Source organism: Schistocerca cancellata, chromosome 1, assembly GCF_023864275.1.
Source record: "Schistocerca cancellata isolate TAMUIC-IGC-003103 chromosome 1, iqSchCanc2.1, whole genome shotgun sequence".
NCBI lineage: Eukaryota > Metazoa > Arthropoda > Insecta > Orthoptera > Acrididae > Schistocerca > Schistocerca cancellata.
The window spans coordinates 548,465,323-548,483,982 of NC_064626.1; the positions used below are offsets into that span (position 1 = coordinate 548,465,323).

At 39.5% G+C, this 18,660-nt stretch overlaps 2 protein-coding genes across 6 annotated transcripts in view; one reads left to right on the forward strand and one right to left on the reverse strand.

The window, feature by feature from the left end:
* The window catches only part of LOC126180116 (IQ domain-containing protein E-like), a 288,384-nt gene extending 285,628 nt beyond the window's left edge, over positions 1-2,756 (reverse strand). For all 4 annotated transcript variants that reach the window (XR_007536687.1, XM_049924668.1, XM_049924667.1 and 1 more), the window contains exon 1: positions 2,558-2,756. Coding sequence is in view for 3 of the 4 variants with exons in the window: in XM_049924668.1 (XP_049780625.1) it covers positions 2,558-2,620 (63 nt within the window). In the remaining variant the exon portion in view is untranslated. The remainder of the gene's footprint in view (positions 1-2,557) is intronic.
* LOC126180090 (U4/U6 small nuclear ribonucleoprotein Prp31) overlaps positions 2,731-18,660 on the forward strand; it is a 73,702-nt gene continuing 57,772 nt past the window's right edge. Inside the window, exon 1 of one of the 2 annotated variants that reach the window (XM_049924665.1) lies at positions 2,731-2,869. The gene's annotated coding sequence lies outside the window, so the exon portion shown is untranslated. Of the gene's footprint in view, positions 2,870-2,908; positions 3,009-18,660 lie in introns of those variants that run through there. The other variant, XM_049924666.1, reaches the window with a different exon arrangement.

The window sequence follows — 18,660 nt, forward strand, 5'->3', positions numbered from 1 at the left end:
GTTGAATCACCTAAAACTTGCATCGTAAATATTGTGGAAATGGAAAGCGCTGTTGATATGCAGTTTTCACAGAATGGATTGGCAGTCATGGGCTCGAATTAGACTATAAACAGATTATTTAATACTTAGAATGTGCATTTTTTGTGCAAACACACAATTTTCTTTAAAAATGGAACAATGCGTATTGACATTAACAAACTAAAAGTATGGTAAATTAATATCAATGGTGTTTGTTGCAGGATTCTAGTGTGAATCATTTACAAGACACTGTATTTTGAGAAGTTTCCACACTGACACTTGTTTGTGCCATTCAATCTGTGTAGTTGCTAGGTATGGCATTGTTATGTTTGCATACAGTGTGCTTGTGTATTCCTTGAGTGTGTTGCAATTTGCCAGTCAGTCAGTTAGTGTGTGACAGTCCAAGCAATAGGTCTTGAGCAAACAATGGAATTTACCAATGCAGAAAAAGCCAACATGCTCAAGGTGTATGGTGAGTGTAGAAAGAATGCAGTTCACTCTTGTATGGTGTATCTGGCGAGATATCCCAGCAGCTGTGACCCATCTTGGTAATTATTTGTCAACCTCACCAATCAGTTATGTGAGAGTGGCAGTGTAACATGTAGGCAAAGTAACAGAGGAAAACAAGTGATGACAGAAGAGGGGGGAAGCTATTGTTCTTGCTACTGTTGCAGTTCATCCGCATGTTAGCTCTCATGCAACTGCATGAAAAAGTGGTATGTGTCAGGCAAGTGTCATATGCATTCTCCACCAACACGTGTTCCATCCCTATCACATGTATCTCCACCACAAGATGCGTGGAAATGATTATGATAATTGTGTTAACTTTTATACATGAGCATTAAGACAGGATACGACCATGTATATTATTTAGTGATGAACCACATTTACCAATCCTGGCCAGGTAAAGCACTGAAACATGCACTATTGGTCTGTTGACAATCCCCATTGACTTTGTCAGGTAGAACATCAGTGTTCATGGAGTGTAAACATGTGATGTGGGGTAATGAACCATCAGCTCATAAGCCTGTTTTTCATAGATGGAACACTGAATGCACACAAGTATCATAGCCTCCTAACAGGATGTTGGAAGATGCAAATTTGGAGGAACCTATGGTATCAACATGATCGCTGTCCGGCCATAGTGCATGAAGTACTACAACATGTCTTCTGCACAGACATCTCTGCTGCACATGTGCAGCAGTCATTCCACAGACTGGAAGCTTGTACAGCTGCTGCCAACGGTAATTTTGAGCACAGCTTGTGATGATCAATTGTCTCGTTACTGGTCAGAATCCACGTAACTAATGTATGCACTTGTGTTGCTGAAGAGGAAGACAGTAGTGTTTAACATCCCATTGACAATGAGGTCATTAGAGACAGGGAAGGACTAGGGAAGGATGGGGAAGGAACCCAGTCATGCTCTTTCAAAGGAACCATTCCAGAATTTGCATGAAGCAATTTAGGGAAATAACGGAAAACCTAAATCAGGATATCCTTTTCTGTTAAAATGACTATGAGAAAGAAAATGCTCTGCTGTAAAAATGTGCAGTTTGTTTCCTTTGTCACAGCCAGTTTTAACTATGACAGGGTGGAATTTGAACCTTTCATAAATTGTTTCCTCCATATACATTCTTTCCCGTTACATCTAATTTTAAACATCATAAACTGTATACACAACAATGCGGAGTTTTGTTTTCTTCCTCGCTGACAGAGAATGGGAAAGTTGTATTTCTGGCATACGTGTAGAATACCAATGCAGAATCTGAATTTGCAGTAACAATAATCATGGCTCGGGGTCAGAGGGGGTGGAGGATGGGGGTGGAAACGAAGGAAATGGACACAGTGGAAAGTAGGTTATGGACAGAGTGTGGGAGCAAGGAGGAGAGAGGGTGAGAACGAGGAGAAGATGGCAGGAGGGAGGAGGAGGCAATGGATAGTGGGAGTGGGATAAGGAGATGGACAGAGATTTGGGGGGGGAGGGGTGGAGGATATTAGGATGTATATCCAATTAACATACATATTAGAAACGTGTGCTTTCTCGTTTCTTTCTTTTCCATTTAATCAGACGGAGCCACAGCAACTAGTGACACGGAACAGCAAGTGATTAAATCGGAACAGCAAGTGATTAAATAAGCGTAGTGTATGAATTCTATAATGTTGCAATTTGTATGCCCATGTTTCCATGATACTAACAGAAATTTGAATTTCTCTATAATTTCTTTGTTTTATTTGCTCGTTACCCGTAACTTTAAAAATTATGGTACATCATTGAAGTGCAACAGCGGTAATAAATTTTGCTTTGTGCAAAAACTCGATCACTCGCGCATGGTGATTTCATAAAGGCTACCTCTAACTTAATTCCAGGATTCAGATGGTAACTTCTAAAAATTGCTCGAATTATTATTCTAAGTCCACATTCCTCATTTTCTTTCTTTATTTATTTTTTCTTACTGCAGAATGTATTGTTATAATTGTGTTACACTAATCACACGACAACTACATTATTCTGACTAAAATTCGTTTGATAATAAATTACCACAGAAACTTCATACAGTCGTTTTGGTTGCTTTACTATATTCTTATACTTTGGCTTCTTCATTTTTACACTAATAAGGAATACATATTATTAAACCAAGCAGACCGCTTCGTTTCTTGTTCTTCTGATAATCGATAAAGCGTTGTTACGGACTGCTGCCAATAGGAACCCATTGGTGACGGAAAAAAGATTAACATTTTTTAAAAATCATGAGCGAGATTATGATTGACACAAAGCTACTTCTTAAGTATACAATTGGTGTGATACTTAGCCAGTTTCACATATTCAAACAACAGTCATAAAAATGTCAGTGTGAGTATATCGCATTTTAATTTTGTTAGGTTGTACATATTTGTTTTTAAGATCGGCAATGTTCAAGTTAAAGAGTTACACTGAAAGTGAGTGTTGTGGTTAAATATTGATGTAGCGGTATATGCACTATAATTGCAAGGTAAGTTTCATCTATTCGTTTGTTTTGATGTGTACCCTCTGTACAGAGACCAGTCGTTCTACCCGTTAGAACTCTGCGATAATCAGCGGAAAACTTGATGTATTCATTATAAACTGTTTCAATGTGTTGCTTAATATATTGCAAAATATAAAACGGACAACTTTGTTTCCACTGATGATCATAAATGTTACCGCCTTGATAGCACTATGCTTGCAGCCAATGCCAAAATGAAAGGTTCGGATAAGTTCTTCTTCCTTGCCAACTCAGATTGTTTACTCCACTTGAAAAAGTTTATGTCTCTATAAAGCCCCCATCTTCCAACAGATATGCAAGAGAAATAACAGTTCGATGACATAAATGCGTAAAATTATGTTCAACTTTTTATTTTACTTGTACGTTAAGTAGTAATACGTAAACTATGTAAATGGTGATCAAATGGCAACAAAAGCATTTATGAATTCAATTCCTCAGACATTACGTTGCCTACAGGGTGATAGTCTGCCTGCAACAGTCTCCCTTCCTGCTCCCCCCTCCCCTCAGATTTTTATTATCATAATAGACTGCAACAGCTAGATGTTAATCGTGCAACTAATTGGCTAATCGTTTTTCAGGTGTGGACTTAACCTCTCCTCCTTACCTTTCATCTATGATATGTAATGACACACTTTTAGATACAGATCATATAATTAACAGAATGATTCTGTCATTCTACAAATATGTTTCTGTATAAAAATGTGTACACCATAACTCCAGTATCCACACACATGAGACCTGACAACTCTTACACAGGGAAAATGACAGTCATGACATAAATTCATTCCTTCATAATGTTTGTAATTAACTAATTATAAAATGTAGGAAGTGCTCATAATATATAGTGCCACAACAAATCACTTCTGAAAAGGCTGCTCTTCAGAGAAAGCAATATATAATCTGACAAATGCTGTTCTGATAGAACTGAACAAGAAAAATTACCTTGTTGGCGCTTTTTGTGATCATGCCTTTGATTGTGTGGATATAAAATTCTACTAGGTTAATTAAAATGTTATGGCGTTTAGGCATTCTAATTGTTTGTATTTTAACAATATACAACACATGGGATGGGCAGGCTCAATGAGTTTCTTGAACATCTTAACTCATGCCACCCTAATATCAAGTTCACCATGGAACTGGAGAAGAATGGCCAGCTGCAATTTCTGGATGTACTAGTCCAGAGGAAAGCAGATGGATCAATTGGCCACAGTGTGTACCGAAAACCAACACACACTGATTTATATCTGCAGGCCAGCAGCTGCACAGAAGAATGGGGTTCTGAAGACTTTGGTCCACAGAGCACATGCCCTGTCAGACCAAGAGAATCTACCTATAGAGATAGAACATCTCAAAACAATTTTCTCTAAGAATGGATACACGGACAGACAAATTGAGAGGGCACTCCAACCAGCCACTATACCACAGGTTCCTGAAGAAGACCAAGATGAAGCAAAGAAGGTGGCATATCTGCCCTATGCTGGCTCTATTTCTGCCAGAATCAGTAGGATCCTCCGTAAACACAATATCAAGTGTGTTTTCTGTCCATCCAACAAGATCAGGGGACTGCTGGGGAGTGTCAAAGACGACCTGAGGTTACGAAAACCAGGGATTTACAACATATCTTGTCAATGTGGCATGTCCTACATTGGGCAGACAACAAGAGCTGTGGAGATCAGGTACAAAGAACATCAGCGGCACACTAGATTAAGACAGGTGACTAAGTCAGCCATTGCTGATCACTGTCTAGAACTAGATCATGCCATGAAGTATGAGGAAACCAAGATTCTAGCACAAACACCCAGATTTTGGGACAGTGTTATAAGAGAATCGATAGAAATTAAAATGGCTGACGATCTTATGAACCGTGACACAGGGTACCAGCTAAGCAGAGCCTGGGATCCGGCTCTGGAATTGTTAAAGGAGCAACGGGGCCAGCTGCAACACTACACAAACAGAAGAACCAGAGACATGGAGATGGAAAACGAGCCCCTGACGGACTGCCAGGCGCACCAGACCGAACATGGAACACCCAGAAGTGGGACTGGTGGGCGCGGACCGCAGAGGGAACATCCCGAGCCACAGCGGACGAAAAACGGAGCGGCAACGCTCCAACAGTTTGTGGTGAGCGGGCACGGACCGCAGGGGGAACGCTTGGTACCCCAGACCGTAGATGAAACCCCCAGGAGCGGGTTTAGTGGGCGCGGACCGCAGAGGGAACACCTAGAACCGCAGCGGATGGAAAACGGAGCAGCAACGCTTCAGCAGGTCGCAGGGAATGGGCGCGGACCGCAGAGGAAGTGCCTGCAGCCGTTGGTGGAGGGGGAAGGCCATAGGCATAAATACTGGACCAGGTCCACTCGAGGAGCAGTCTCAGGTCGCACCTGATGAAGGTCACGAGCTACGTGACCGAAATATCGTGCAAGTACGACGCTGATATCCGGCAGAACACCCGACAACCCAAGATGTCAATATACAACACATGTTCACATTAACAAGTAATGTCACTGCAGTAATACTAAATTCGGAGTAGATTCTTCACTTGCTTCTGTTATTGATGTATATAGACAAGTGATTTAGCGGTGATGCTGTGATTGCTAATAACACAGTTATTATCTGTATCTGCCTTGACAGATGTTAACTGGATGCTCTCAGGCTATCCTTTTTACTACTGTTTTTGGGTTAATATTTGTTCAGCATGCATGAGAATCAATTGTTCACTATTATGGTTCACAACAAAACCTTGTTGTGTCACCCACAATCTTACTATTTGTGCACCTGACATACATGGATAGGATGTGCTCCTGAGTTTCCAGCTAAAATAGTTTTTGGTCTCAATTTATAGGACTTAAAAAATCCTGTGTTATGTATGGTAATGGATATTCATTTTTCAGATAAATATAAACCTCCCTGAGGCTGGTCAAGATTAACCTTTTTTGAATTTGAAATTTATCATCTTTGTCACGATTTGATACACATTCTTTCACTTGTGTCACCGTTCTGCTGGTTTTATTGCACTTATGAAAGTCTGTAACTAACTTAGCTATTCTAGGGACTAATGTCTTCCCATACTTAGTGTATGAAGTACTTAGAATATCTTTTTCCCTTACTAAATTCTTAATTCCTCGAGACATATGGTTCAGAACATCAAACATTTGTTGCATTTTATTAAGAGCTAAATAGACAGTATCATAACTTTTTTCACTCTTAACTATCAGAATGACAAAACTTCTCTTTGAGTTGATGTAACATTTGAGACCTACTCCATGCCCCATCACCATCATTTGAAGTTTTTAACCCTGTGAAGTGATTGTTTTGGATTGCAGAGTGGTTGTAATAGTCAGTATCCTGATTCATGGCTAGAATATCCTGAGCTTCATCTGACTGATCGAGAATAGGCTTCCATAATTTCTTTGATACCTTTAGTCAGCAGTTTCCACATTTCTTGATGTACCCTAGTATACCACAATGAAAAGAGCAGATCCAGTTGATAGCAGTTTTCCAGTTCTTCATACCTGATTTTGGATCATCGTGGCCTTGATTGGGGTGCAAACATTTAACAGAATACAATTTCCAGTGTCTCCACTGTTTCTCACTTTTTGTACCCATTAGCTGTAAATAAAAGGTAAATAATAAAATACTGTAGGCCCTGATTCATTTTTAAGCAAACTAAGACTGTGAAATTGGGTTGAGTACAATGAGTTTGATTTGAATAAAATATGCCTGCAGACTTTCTTTATGTACTAATTTATTCAGTTAAAATGTTTTAATCATCATGTTCTAGTATGTTTTGTTTACATCCTACTGTATAAATAGTTTTTAATATATCCAGAAAATTACTGTATATTACTTTGATTATGAAGGTATTAAGCAGAAAAAAGTAATGTCGTAGAACTATAATGTCATTGACTTACAGTTGAAACCAGTCAACCCATACAGATATGTGGATGTAACAATTTATAGCGATATTTAAGGGAACAATTGCATAAGCTAAGTTGTAGGTGTAATAGGTAGTGGACTTCAGTTCATTGTTAATAATGCTGATAGGCCTATTGAATTATTCAGAGTAGGGCAGCATGAGTGATCATTGGTGTATTTGACCCATGAGAGAGCAACGCAGAAATGTTGAAAAAACTGAACTGAGAGTCACATGTAGGTAGTCGCAAACTATCCCATGAGGACTTAATTGCAAAGTTTCGAGAACCAGCTTTATGTAATGAATCTAGGAATGCACTACAACCCCTAATGCATTATTCCTGTTGAGATCATGAAGAAAAGATTAGACCATTTATAATGTGCACAGGGGTGTCGAAGCAATCATTTTTCCTCAAGCTCAGTACATGAATGGAATGGGAAAAAGCCTTAGTAACGGGTACAATTGGAAGTAGTTCCTAGAGAATGATGTAGATGTACACCAAACATGAAGTTACAACAGAAGCTGAGGTCAATTATTTTCAAAAGTAGTGATAAGGAATTACAGTGCATACAATAACTAGCTGACAAATCTGGCATTGCACGAATATTCACTTTTCCAATTTCCTATTAGAAACAAAAACAAAAATTTTACTGTGCTAGTAGTGTTCAATTCATGTATGCTGGGTGCAGCTGCTGCACATTTTTACATTGCAGTTTAGTAAACTTCTCTGTGGCAGTGCCTCTTCATAGCTCTGTAGAAAGCTATTTGCACTTTGCAGTTGCAAGCTGTCAAAAGCACTACCAAGTTTTAGGGATTTTCTGAAGTTGACTCAACTGTTAGGAGTATCTTAGTAATAAAGAACAATTGTATTAAAACTTCATGCATGATGTGACATTGTTTCATGCATCTCACTGTTTATGATGTCATATGTCCTGAACTACCTATGGTAGTATGATATGATTTTGTATCTGCATTTAGCGGCATATGTGAATACTGTCTGTGAAATTTATTGTGAATAGAGTTAATAGCACAAAAGTTAATAAATTTAAAATCATGTATGATGCAACAGTTTTTCATGCATCTCATCGTTTCCCCTGTACTATGATAGGTGGGTGGTTTGTACCCTCCACAGCAATTGTTGCCTGACAGTAAGTGATATGTGACTAAGTTTGGTTCAAATTGGTCCAGTTGTTTGGGAGGAGATGTGGGGAAAAAAAGGCCACACACACACACACACACATTTTTATAATATGCAGTGTGTCCCATTTATCTTGACCACCCTAAATAACTGTTTGTCCAGATGCAAATTACAAAATGTTTCAAGCAAATGTTGTTTAGCCATCAGAGGGACATCAATCAGCATGATTGCCTTCGTTGTAGGTTTGTTTTTTACAAAGATATGAACAGCGGTATGACTAAAATGGCACCCTATATTTTTTATTCGATACTTCATTTCCTCTCCTAAAGACCTATTCAAAAATGTATCACAGTGTACGATTCACTGAAACACAATGTTATCAATTACGTAACACAACACTGACATTGACGCTTCCAGTGCTTAGTGCAGGTACTCAGGGTAATGGAACACATCTACATGCTGACATTGACAGAGGACAAATGTAAACATAAGTAGAATGCACACCCATCATTCTGTCAACCATCGTCAGTTGAAGAGTTGTGTGAGTAGAATGTGCACCAACAAAGAGAAGGTAGAAATGCTACTCATCTATGGGGAATGTGAGTTAGCAGAATACTAATTGCAATACTGTTTTCTTGTGTACGGGTTCATTTAGTACAATAGTTTAGTCCTTTTAAATACGGTTGTGTAGAGTAGGCATACAGTAAAGGCTGTCCTTCCTATAAATTGCATTGACATAATGTTTCTTTTATTGTTATTGCTGAAGGTAGGCGAAATGCTACACAGGCAGTGGAACTGTACAGAGACTGATATCCTGACAAGAACCCACCTTCCCGACAGATGTATTCTCGTCTTGTTGTGACGCTTCAGGAAACGGGAAGTTTCAGTCCACAACAACACAACTGTCATAGCACTCGCACAGACGAAGCTGTCGAAGTTACTGTTCTCGCTTCCATTTCTGAGAGTCCACATATGAGCACACGACAGCTTGAACATGAGACTGGAATTCCTAAAACCAGTGTACATCATATTCTTACATGTCATCAGTTCCATCCTTACCATGTACACCTACATCAAGAATTGCATGGGAATGCTTTCCAGAATCGTGTACAGCTCTGTTAGTGGGCACAGCAGCAAATGCTCACCAACCCAAACTACTTCTCCTATGTTCTATTTACTGATGAATGCTCCTTCTCAAACAGAGGACAGGTAAATGCAAGGAATGTGCATTATTGGTCCAGCGACAACCCACAGTGGCTTAGACAGGTGGAGGAACATCAGCATCAATGGAGGGTTAACGTCTGCTGTGGGATGCTTGGCACTAAAATTATTGGCCCTTATTTCATCAGTGGTAGTCTAAATGGCACAGTGTATGCCAACTTCCTCAGACAAATTCTTCCTCCTCTTCTGGATGAAGTGCCGTTAAGAATCAGAATGTGTATGTGGTATCAACATGATGGATGTCTAGCACATAATGCCTTGCGTGCACGTCGTGTTCTGAACTGAAGGTGTCCTGCCTGATGGATTGGTCGAGGAGGAACAGTTACTTGGCTTCCTTGGTCTCCTGATTTAAGTCCTCTGATCTTTTTTCTTTGGGGATTCATTAAAGATGTTGTCTATCGCAATATTCCAACTGCTCCAGAGGACATAATATTGTAGTTGAATAATGGACTTGAGGAAAGTAATGAGGCAGCTGCCTGGTATAATTTTGCACAGAGCATAATTTAATCATAGCTGACACTTCAAGACTACTTGGAAGATACGTAGAGACACTGGAAGATTTCATATTAACTATATAATGGTAAGACAGAGAGTTTGGAACCAGGTTTTAACTTGTAATACATTTCCAGGGGCAGATGTGGACTCTGACTACAATTTATTGGTTATGAATTGTAGATTAAAACTAAAGAAATTTCAATAAGCTATGAAATTAAGGAGATGGAACCTGGATTGACTGAAAGAACCAAAGATTGTTGAGAGTTTCACAGAGAGCATTGGGCAACCACTGACTGGAATTGGGGAAAAGAAGAGGGTCTGTACAAGGGAAATGAACTGGAAGACAATGTTGTAGAAATGGAAGAGGACATACATGATGATGAGATTGGGGGGGGGGGGGGGTGTATGATACTGTGAGAAGAATTTGACAGAGCACTGGAAGACCTAAATTGAAACAAAGCTCTGGGAGTAGATGACATTCCATCAGAAGTACTTACAGCCTTGGGAGAGCCAGCAATGAGAAAACTCTTCCATATCTGGCATGCAAGGTGTATGAGACAGTCGTCACACTTCATAATTCCAAAGAAAGCTGATGCTGACAGATGTTAATATTACTGAACTATCAGTTTAATAAGTCATTGTTGCAAAATAGTAACACAAAGAATGGGAAAACTGGTAGAGGCTGATCTTGGGGTTGATAAGTTTTGACTCTGGAGAAATGTAGGAACACACGAGGCAATAGTGACCCCATGACTTCTCTTAGAAGATAGTTTAAGGAAAGGCAAACCTATGTTTATAACATTTGTAGACTCTGAGAAGGCTTTTGACAATGTTGAATGCAATATGCTCTTTGAAATTCTGAAGGTAGCAGGAGTAAAATACAGGGAGCAAAAGGCTATGTACAACTTGTACATTAACTAGGTGGCAATTATAAGAGGTGAGGGGCATGAAAGGGAAGCAGTGGTGGAGTAGGTAGAGAGACATGGTTGTAGCCTATCAGCAATGTTGTTCAATATGTACATTGAGCAACAGTAAAGGAAACAAAGTAAAAATTTGGGCTAGGAATTAAAGTTCAGGGAGAAGAAACAAAAACTTTGAGGTTTACCGATGACATTGTAATACTGTCAGAGACAGCAAAGGACTTGGAAGAGTAGTTGAACAAAATGGACATTGCCTTGAAAGGAGGATATAAGATAAACATCAACAAAAGAAAAACAAGGATAATGGAATGTAGTCGAATTAAATCAGGTGATACTGAGGGAATTAGATTAGGAAACAAGACACTTAAGGTAGTAGATGAGTTTTGTTATTTGACAGCAGAATAACTGTTGATTGCCAAAGTAGAGGGGATGTAAAATGCAGACTGGCAATGGCAAAAAAAGCAGTCTGAAGAAGGGAAATTTGTTGACATCAAATATACGCTGATCAGCCAGAACAATATGACCACCGTCCTATTATTGAGATAAACCCATCCAGGCAATAGCAGTGTCACTTGGCAAGGAATGACTGCTCACACACACACACACACACACACACACACACACACACACACACACACACACACACACACACACACGGCGCATACAGTATCAGTGAGCAAGCTGTCTGTGTGTAGAATAGGGAAGGCAAGCAATCTACCTGGGTTTGCTGAGGGCAGGCTGTGATGGCCCGGAGGCTCGGCACAAGCATTTTGGAAACTGCGTGACTTGTCAGGTTTTTGAGGAGTACCTTGGTGATTGTCTGCAATATGTGCTGAAACCAAGGTGAAACCATGTCCAGACATTGGTGGATTTGGGCGACCACCCGTAAATACAGATGCCTGATGTCATAGGCTGGGCAGGCTGGATACCTTCTTGATCAACTTGATGAGAGGATGTGCATGTGTCATCTTCCAGGCGAACAGTTCCTTGACACCTGTACTGTGGGATGGAGACAAGCTGGCAGTGGCTCCATTATGCTCTAGGGAAAGTCCATGTGGGCATCTGTAGCTCCATTAGAGCTTGTACAAGACACCACGACAGCCAAGGAGTATTGTACACTGATTACAAACCTCATATACTCTTCCACGACAATCACATTTCGTGCCAGCAGTAGCATTTTTCAAAAAGACAGTGCGTCATGTCATAAGCCCAGGAGTGTGATGGAGTGGCTCAAGGAACACAGTGGGGAGTTCCAATTGATGTGCTGTCCCCACAAATTGCCAGATCTGGACTTGATCAAATACATCTGGGATGTGACTGAGAGCACATTCTTCCCCTCCCAAAATTATCAGGAATTAGGTGACTTTATGTGCAGATGTGGTGCCAACTCTCTCCAGCAACCTACTAAGGCCTGATTGATTCCGTGCTACAACGCATTGCCACTGTTATCTGTGCTAAAGGTGGACATACCAGCTATTACATAGGTGGTCCTAATGTTCTGGCTGATTGTGTATATGTAAGTGTTAGAGAGTCTTTTCTGAAATTATTTGTATGGAGTGTAGCCATGTATGAAACTGAAACATGCATGATAAGAAGTTTAGACAAGAAGACACCAGTGGCTTTTGAAATGTGGTGCTACATAAGAATGCTGAAGATTAGGTGATCAGATGATTTAGAAGGATGTAAGTTATAGTTAGTATTTGAGGCGAAGGGGGTTGCACAAGGTTGAGTAGTATGGATAGTTGCATGAAACCAGCCTTTGGATTGAAGACAACAACAGCAACGTGGATATCTGTGAGCACAACACTGAAAAAACTTCCATCCAGCAGTAGAATAAAAGATACAATGAAAATTCCATACTTTTTACTTGGTGAACATTCGTTGCAATATGAGCTGCTAGGAAAAATCAGTGCCCAGCACTATACTTAAAAATTAATCTCTTTTTTAACCCCTCCTTTCCACATATTCAAATTTTATCAAAGGCAAATAGAAATTTGTAGGAAAAATATTTTTCGAAAACATTGGGTTGTTTTTCAGATTATGAAAGTTAAAAATTATTGAATTTTTTAAATATGAAGTTAATCTCACCTTATTGATGTGTTGCGTATCAAATTCAAACACTGTTTAAGAGCTTCAAAATGACAACTGGGTGAGCTGTTTAGCATCTATAAAGAGCACCCATACAATAGTTTTTTTTTTTTTTTGTTTTTTTTGGCGGGGGGGGGGGGGGGGGTGGACCTGGATGTATGGAGTATTTTTGATATTTTCGAAGAAAAATGACTTGTAAATAGCCATAGTAAGTTTCCAGTTATGACCCAGTTAAAAACCCATCCAATACTGAATCTTAAACCATTTTCTTGAAAGAAAAACACCTGATTACACTGTACACTGTATTTTTTCCTTTGCCTCTGGGGTATCGGGTCCCCTCTTGCCCCCGGGCATGAGTGCCCTTGTTTCTATAATTTAGGATTTGTAGTCAAATGTATTCTTTAGATGTTGGAAAATTGGCCAGTTTTTCCTTTTTTTGAAACCCAAAATAAAAAAATGACATGACCAAAAGTGTTAGACTTTACAATACTGCTCTATGCCATAACTTGGACAGTATGCTAATGCATCCATTTCAGCTAAAGCCAGAATAATAATTGAACAGTCGTACAACTCCTACGCAGTAAGCAGCTGGCATAATCCGTATCACTTCAGGCAGGGGCATTACCTTCATAGTCTCGGATGTAATTGAATTTAGCATATCTTAAAATCAGGGGTAAGTAAGAAACATGTATTTTTTTTTGTTTTCTGCAAAAAAAATATTCTGCCCCGAGATATAGGCCTTAAAGGTGGCACTGCAAACACCATTTTGAAGATGCAAATTTCGGAAAAAGTTTGTAAGTGCTGTATCTCAGTAACAGTTCTAGATATTTTATTTGAAAGATATTTGATTTATGATTACAATGGATATATTTGTTCTTTTATTGTTGCCTTTTGATTTTTTTCTCTAATTAATAGAAAAGAATTTTGTTTTCAAAAAGGCCAATCCAGAAAAGGGAGATTTTTTCCCTATTGAATAGTACCATGTAGTACTATATTCTCTGTAAAGGACATCTTCCACTTTTAAGTTGGACAGGTTTTACTTTAAAAAATCATGTTTTTTAACTTTCAAGGGTAATATGTCTTCACTGAAGTTGTTACTTATTAATTTCTTTGTTACAGTGTTTATTTCTGTTGTCTCTGTTGCAGTTTCTTCTTATCATTTTCTTTGTTGCTGTTATTTCTTTTCATTGTTCCAAATATTTCTTACGCTTTGTTGTAGTTTCTTGTTAGTTTCTTTGTTGTGCTTGTTTATTGCAGGTTTCTGTATTGCAGTTGTACAGTGCTAATTTGTTTACTGAAGAGGCTTCTAAAAAAACTGAGACCATCCAGTGAGATCTATCTGTGTTTTCATGAGGAATTTGCCAATTGGCACAGTTGCCGTGTGTTTTATGAAAAGAACTGTTTGAAATGTCTTCTGACTGGGGCCACAGGAGAGTGAAGTGTGCTGACTATTTGCATCTCCATAAAAAGAGTGATATGAGACAAACAAAAAGCAGGCATTGTTCAGGTTGGAATAAGTGTTCTCATTTGAAGACTCTGTTTCCAAGTGAAGATGTTTTCAATGACAACTTTTTGTGTTCTAAATGTTTTGACAGAATAACAACAATGATAGTATCTGAACAAGATGAAACCTCCCCTGGTGGAGATGATGCAGAGTTTGCATCAGTAGTACTACAGAGGTAGGTGTTAGTCGTGCTAAGAAACTGTGGTAAGTGGAGTTGAGTCATAAGCTCTGTGCGTCAACAAAGCGCAGAGAAATTACTAAAGCTACATATGAATACATTACAGTAAAACTGACCACACTCTGGAAAGTAGAAATTCCATGTTCAGAAAAAAATGAACCAAAGCACTCTTGCACCTCTTGCCAGGAATTTTCCACAAATATCAGTTCAGCTGTTGAATATAGTGAATTCTACAGTGAAAAGGTGCAAGTTTTAACTATTATTCCAGAGACATTTTCAAAGAAAACAATTTTGAACCACTTTCCATCAGTATCAAGGTACATGGTAAACAAATCAAGAAATGTGAGGTCTGTAAGAGGAGTCTTTGGAAGACCAGATCCCTGTTAAGGTCATCCTGTAGAAGCAGCTCAAGTTCAGATAGTACAGTCATTTTATCTGGAAAATAAATGGGACTGTTATTGCCAGAGTACCAACAAAAAAGACGCTGCAACTGTAACAGTTGAAGGTCAAAAAGTTGTGAAAGTGAAGAGGTACATGACTTGCAGTATTAAAGAAACTTTTGCAATTTATGAGAGTGACTATACAACTTCACATATTGGAAGACCAAAATTTTATGCACTACGACCTAAGTGGGTAGTTCCACACCCACCTAGAGATGTCTATTTATGTGTGTACTGTGCGAATTTTGAACTTTGTCTAGTAACTTTGAAGAACTTACTGGAGCATGTGACATATGACACCTTGGTTGGGCGTGTTATGTCATTAGTAGTCTGTGACATAAAGTGAGAGACTTGTTTGTTTCAAGAATGTGGTGACTGATGGGGAAAGGGAAGACTGTCTTTACAGACACTTGGCCTGGAAGATATAGCAGATAACTCTGCAGAAGTTTCATATGCAACGTGGGAGGAAAATAAACTAATTAAGAAAACTGTTGCCTTTGACAGTTTCATTGATGAACTTGGTAAATGGTCAGTGAAAGCAGTAACACATCAATATCTGAAGAAATTGCAACAACAACAACACATTGCAGTCTAGGTGAGAGAGTATGTACAAGCTGAAGAACTATGTTTAGTGCTTCACTGTGATTTTGCTGAGAACTGGTCTGTAATTCTCCCACAAGAAGTAAAAGAGTATCATTGGAGTAATGACCAGGTTTCAATTTTTATGGGAGTGACATATTTTCAACACAAGTGTTGCAGTTATAAGTGATGACACAGGACATGACTCAGCACGTGGTTTGCTAGCAATGCGCAAAATTCTTCCACTGCAAACGGGCAGAGAAGATCATCATTATTTCTGATGGTGTTCCTAGTCATTTCAAAAATCGTTACCAGCTGTTTGAATTGAGTAAGTTGCTTGTGCCAGCTGACTGGGTATACAGTGCTACCGGTCACAGGAAGAGGTCTTGTGATGTGGTGATGTGCTGAAGCACCATGCTACAAAACATAATCTTTGCAGACCAAATGGAGCTGTGATTCAGAATGATGAGGATTTTACAAGAGTTGTGAAATCTTACACATCCAAAGCACTCATTCTTTTGTCCAAAGAGGAAATTGAAGAATTCCGTGAGCAGAAAAAAAAGAAGAATGGTCCAAACAAACTACTCCTGTGAAAGGAATTCAGAAGAAATTTTTTGGACTTGAGGTGATGATGGGTGAACTCATATTTCACACACTTTAAAGAGCAAGAAAAAAGAAATTTGGTTCATTCGGCCAACACCTCTGTTAAGATTGCAATTTTAATGATTCACCCGTTAAGTGCTGTACCATCAGAGAGTAAAACAGGCATTTTTGTTCAGTTGTTCTGTTACACCTTTCAGTTTAATAAAAACCATCTAATGTGTGTTATTTTATCATAAGAAACTGAAATACAGCGGGTTAGGGGCCCAAGTTTGTTTTAAATAAACGTAATCTGCGATAAATACTTGGCCCCGAGTTTACTCTCATGTAAAGTTAAGCTGAGATGGCAATTGAAGTGGAAAAATGTCGTATTCCTTTATTCGATGGAACGAATTTCAGCAACTGGAAATTCTCTTTGAGGAACTGGAACTATTACCATTTGTGCAAGTGAATTATCTCACAAAGGTGGAATTTGTCAATGGAGAGGAGAACATGCAGCATGCTCTAAAGGAAACACGATTGGCTAAAATGGCCAAACAAGATCGTAAATGTCTCATCTTGTTCAACGCATTGCCGACAGTCACTTGGAATACGCGAAAGGTAGGTAACTTCTTGTGATTTATGGATCTCTCTGTGCAATATGTTGTAAAGAAAAGGAATTGCTGGTCAACTTCTGTTGAGAAAACAATTGTTAACTATGAAATTTAACGCAACAGATGATTTGCTAGTTAACCACTTTCTGAAGTTTGATAAACTGATTCGTGATTTATGTTCGACTGGAGCTACTGTTGAAGAATCGGACATAGTGTGTCATTTGCTTTAAACGATGCCTGCGGAATACAGTGTAGTGGTCACTGCAATCGAAACTCTCTCAATGAAAGACTTGACACTGAGCTCCGTGAAAAATAGGCTACTGGATGAAGAATTGAAATGGAAGGGAGTTGTCGGGAAGAACAAAAATGATGAAACACCACCTCCTACAGCTTTTCAGACTCAGTGGTATCTAAATAAGGGTTCGTCAGACACCAGTAAAGCAAGAAGTCAACAAGGAACGTCTTTCAAATTTACTTGTCACTGTTGTGGAAAGCCTGGACATAAAAGGGCTAATTGTAGAGTTAAGGTAACAAACAAGAACTCAAGAATTGGCAACTCTGTGGTCGTAGCTAACGTCATAGAGGAAGATGGGTTTTGTTTTGCTGCATCAAATGAAGATCAGTCAACGAACAACATAAATTGGTTCTTGGACTCTGGAGCAATGGAACATCTGATTAACAGTAGATGGCCGCTGTGGCTGAGCAGTTCTAGGCACTTCAGTCCAGATCTGCGCTGCTGCTATGGTCACAGATTTGAATCCTGCCTCTTGCATGGATGTGTGTGATGTACTTAGGCTAGTTAGGTTTAAGTAGTTCTAAGTCTAGGGGACTGATGACCTCAGATGTTAAGTCCCATAGTGCTTAAAGCCATGTGACCATTTGATTAACAGTAAGATACCTCTCACTAATTTAAGGAAACGGGAACAGCCAATTAAAGTCATAGTAGCTAAGTCGGGCATTTTTCTTGAGGCTAAAGTAAAAGGAGAAATTAAAGTGACTAGTGTGGTAAAACGATTAAAGATGTTATATCTGTGCCTGATCTTAATTATATTTAAAAAGAAAGATGATGAGACTTACCAAACAAAAGCGCTGGCAGGTCGATAGACACACAAACATACACACAAAATTCTAGCTTTCGCAACCAACGGTTGCCTCTTCAGGAAAGAGGGAAGGAGAAGGAAAGACAAAAGGATATGGGTTTTAAGGGAGAGGGTAAGGAGTCATTCCAATCCCGGGAGCGGAAAGACTTACCTTAGGGGGAAAAAAGGACAGGTATACACTTGCACACACACACATATCCATCCACACATACACAGACACAAGCAGACATTTGTAAAGGCAAAGAGTTTGGGCAGAGATGTCAGTCGGGACGGAAGTACAGAGGCAAAGATGATGTTGAAAGACAGGTGAGGTATGAGCGGTGGCAGATTGAAATTAGAAATTAGCGGAGATTGAGGCCTGGCGGATAGCGAGAAGAGAGGATATGCTGAAGGGCAAGTTCCCATCTCCGGAGTTCTGACAGGTTGGTGTTAGTGGGAAGTATCCAGATAACCCGGACGGTGTAACACTGTGCCAAGATGTGCTGGCCGTGCACCAAGGCATGTTTAGCCACAGGGTGATCCTCATTACCAACAAACACTGTCTGCCTGTGTCCATTCATGCGAATGGACAGTTTGTTGCTGGTCATTCCCACATAGAACGCTTCACAGTGTAGGCAGGTCAGTTGGTAAATCACGTGGGTGCTTTCACACGTGGCTCTGCCTTTGATCGTGTACACCTTCCGGGTTACAGGACTGGAATAGGTGGTGGTGGGAGGGTGCATATCCTCTCTTCTCGCTATCCGCCAGGCCTCAATCTCCGCTAATTTCTAATTTCAATCTGCCACCGCTCATACCTCACCTGTCTTTCAACATCATCTTTGCCTCTGTACTTCCGTCCCGACTGACATCT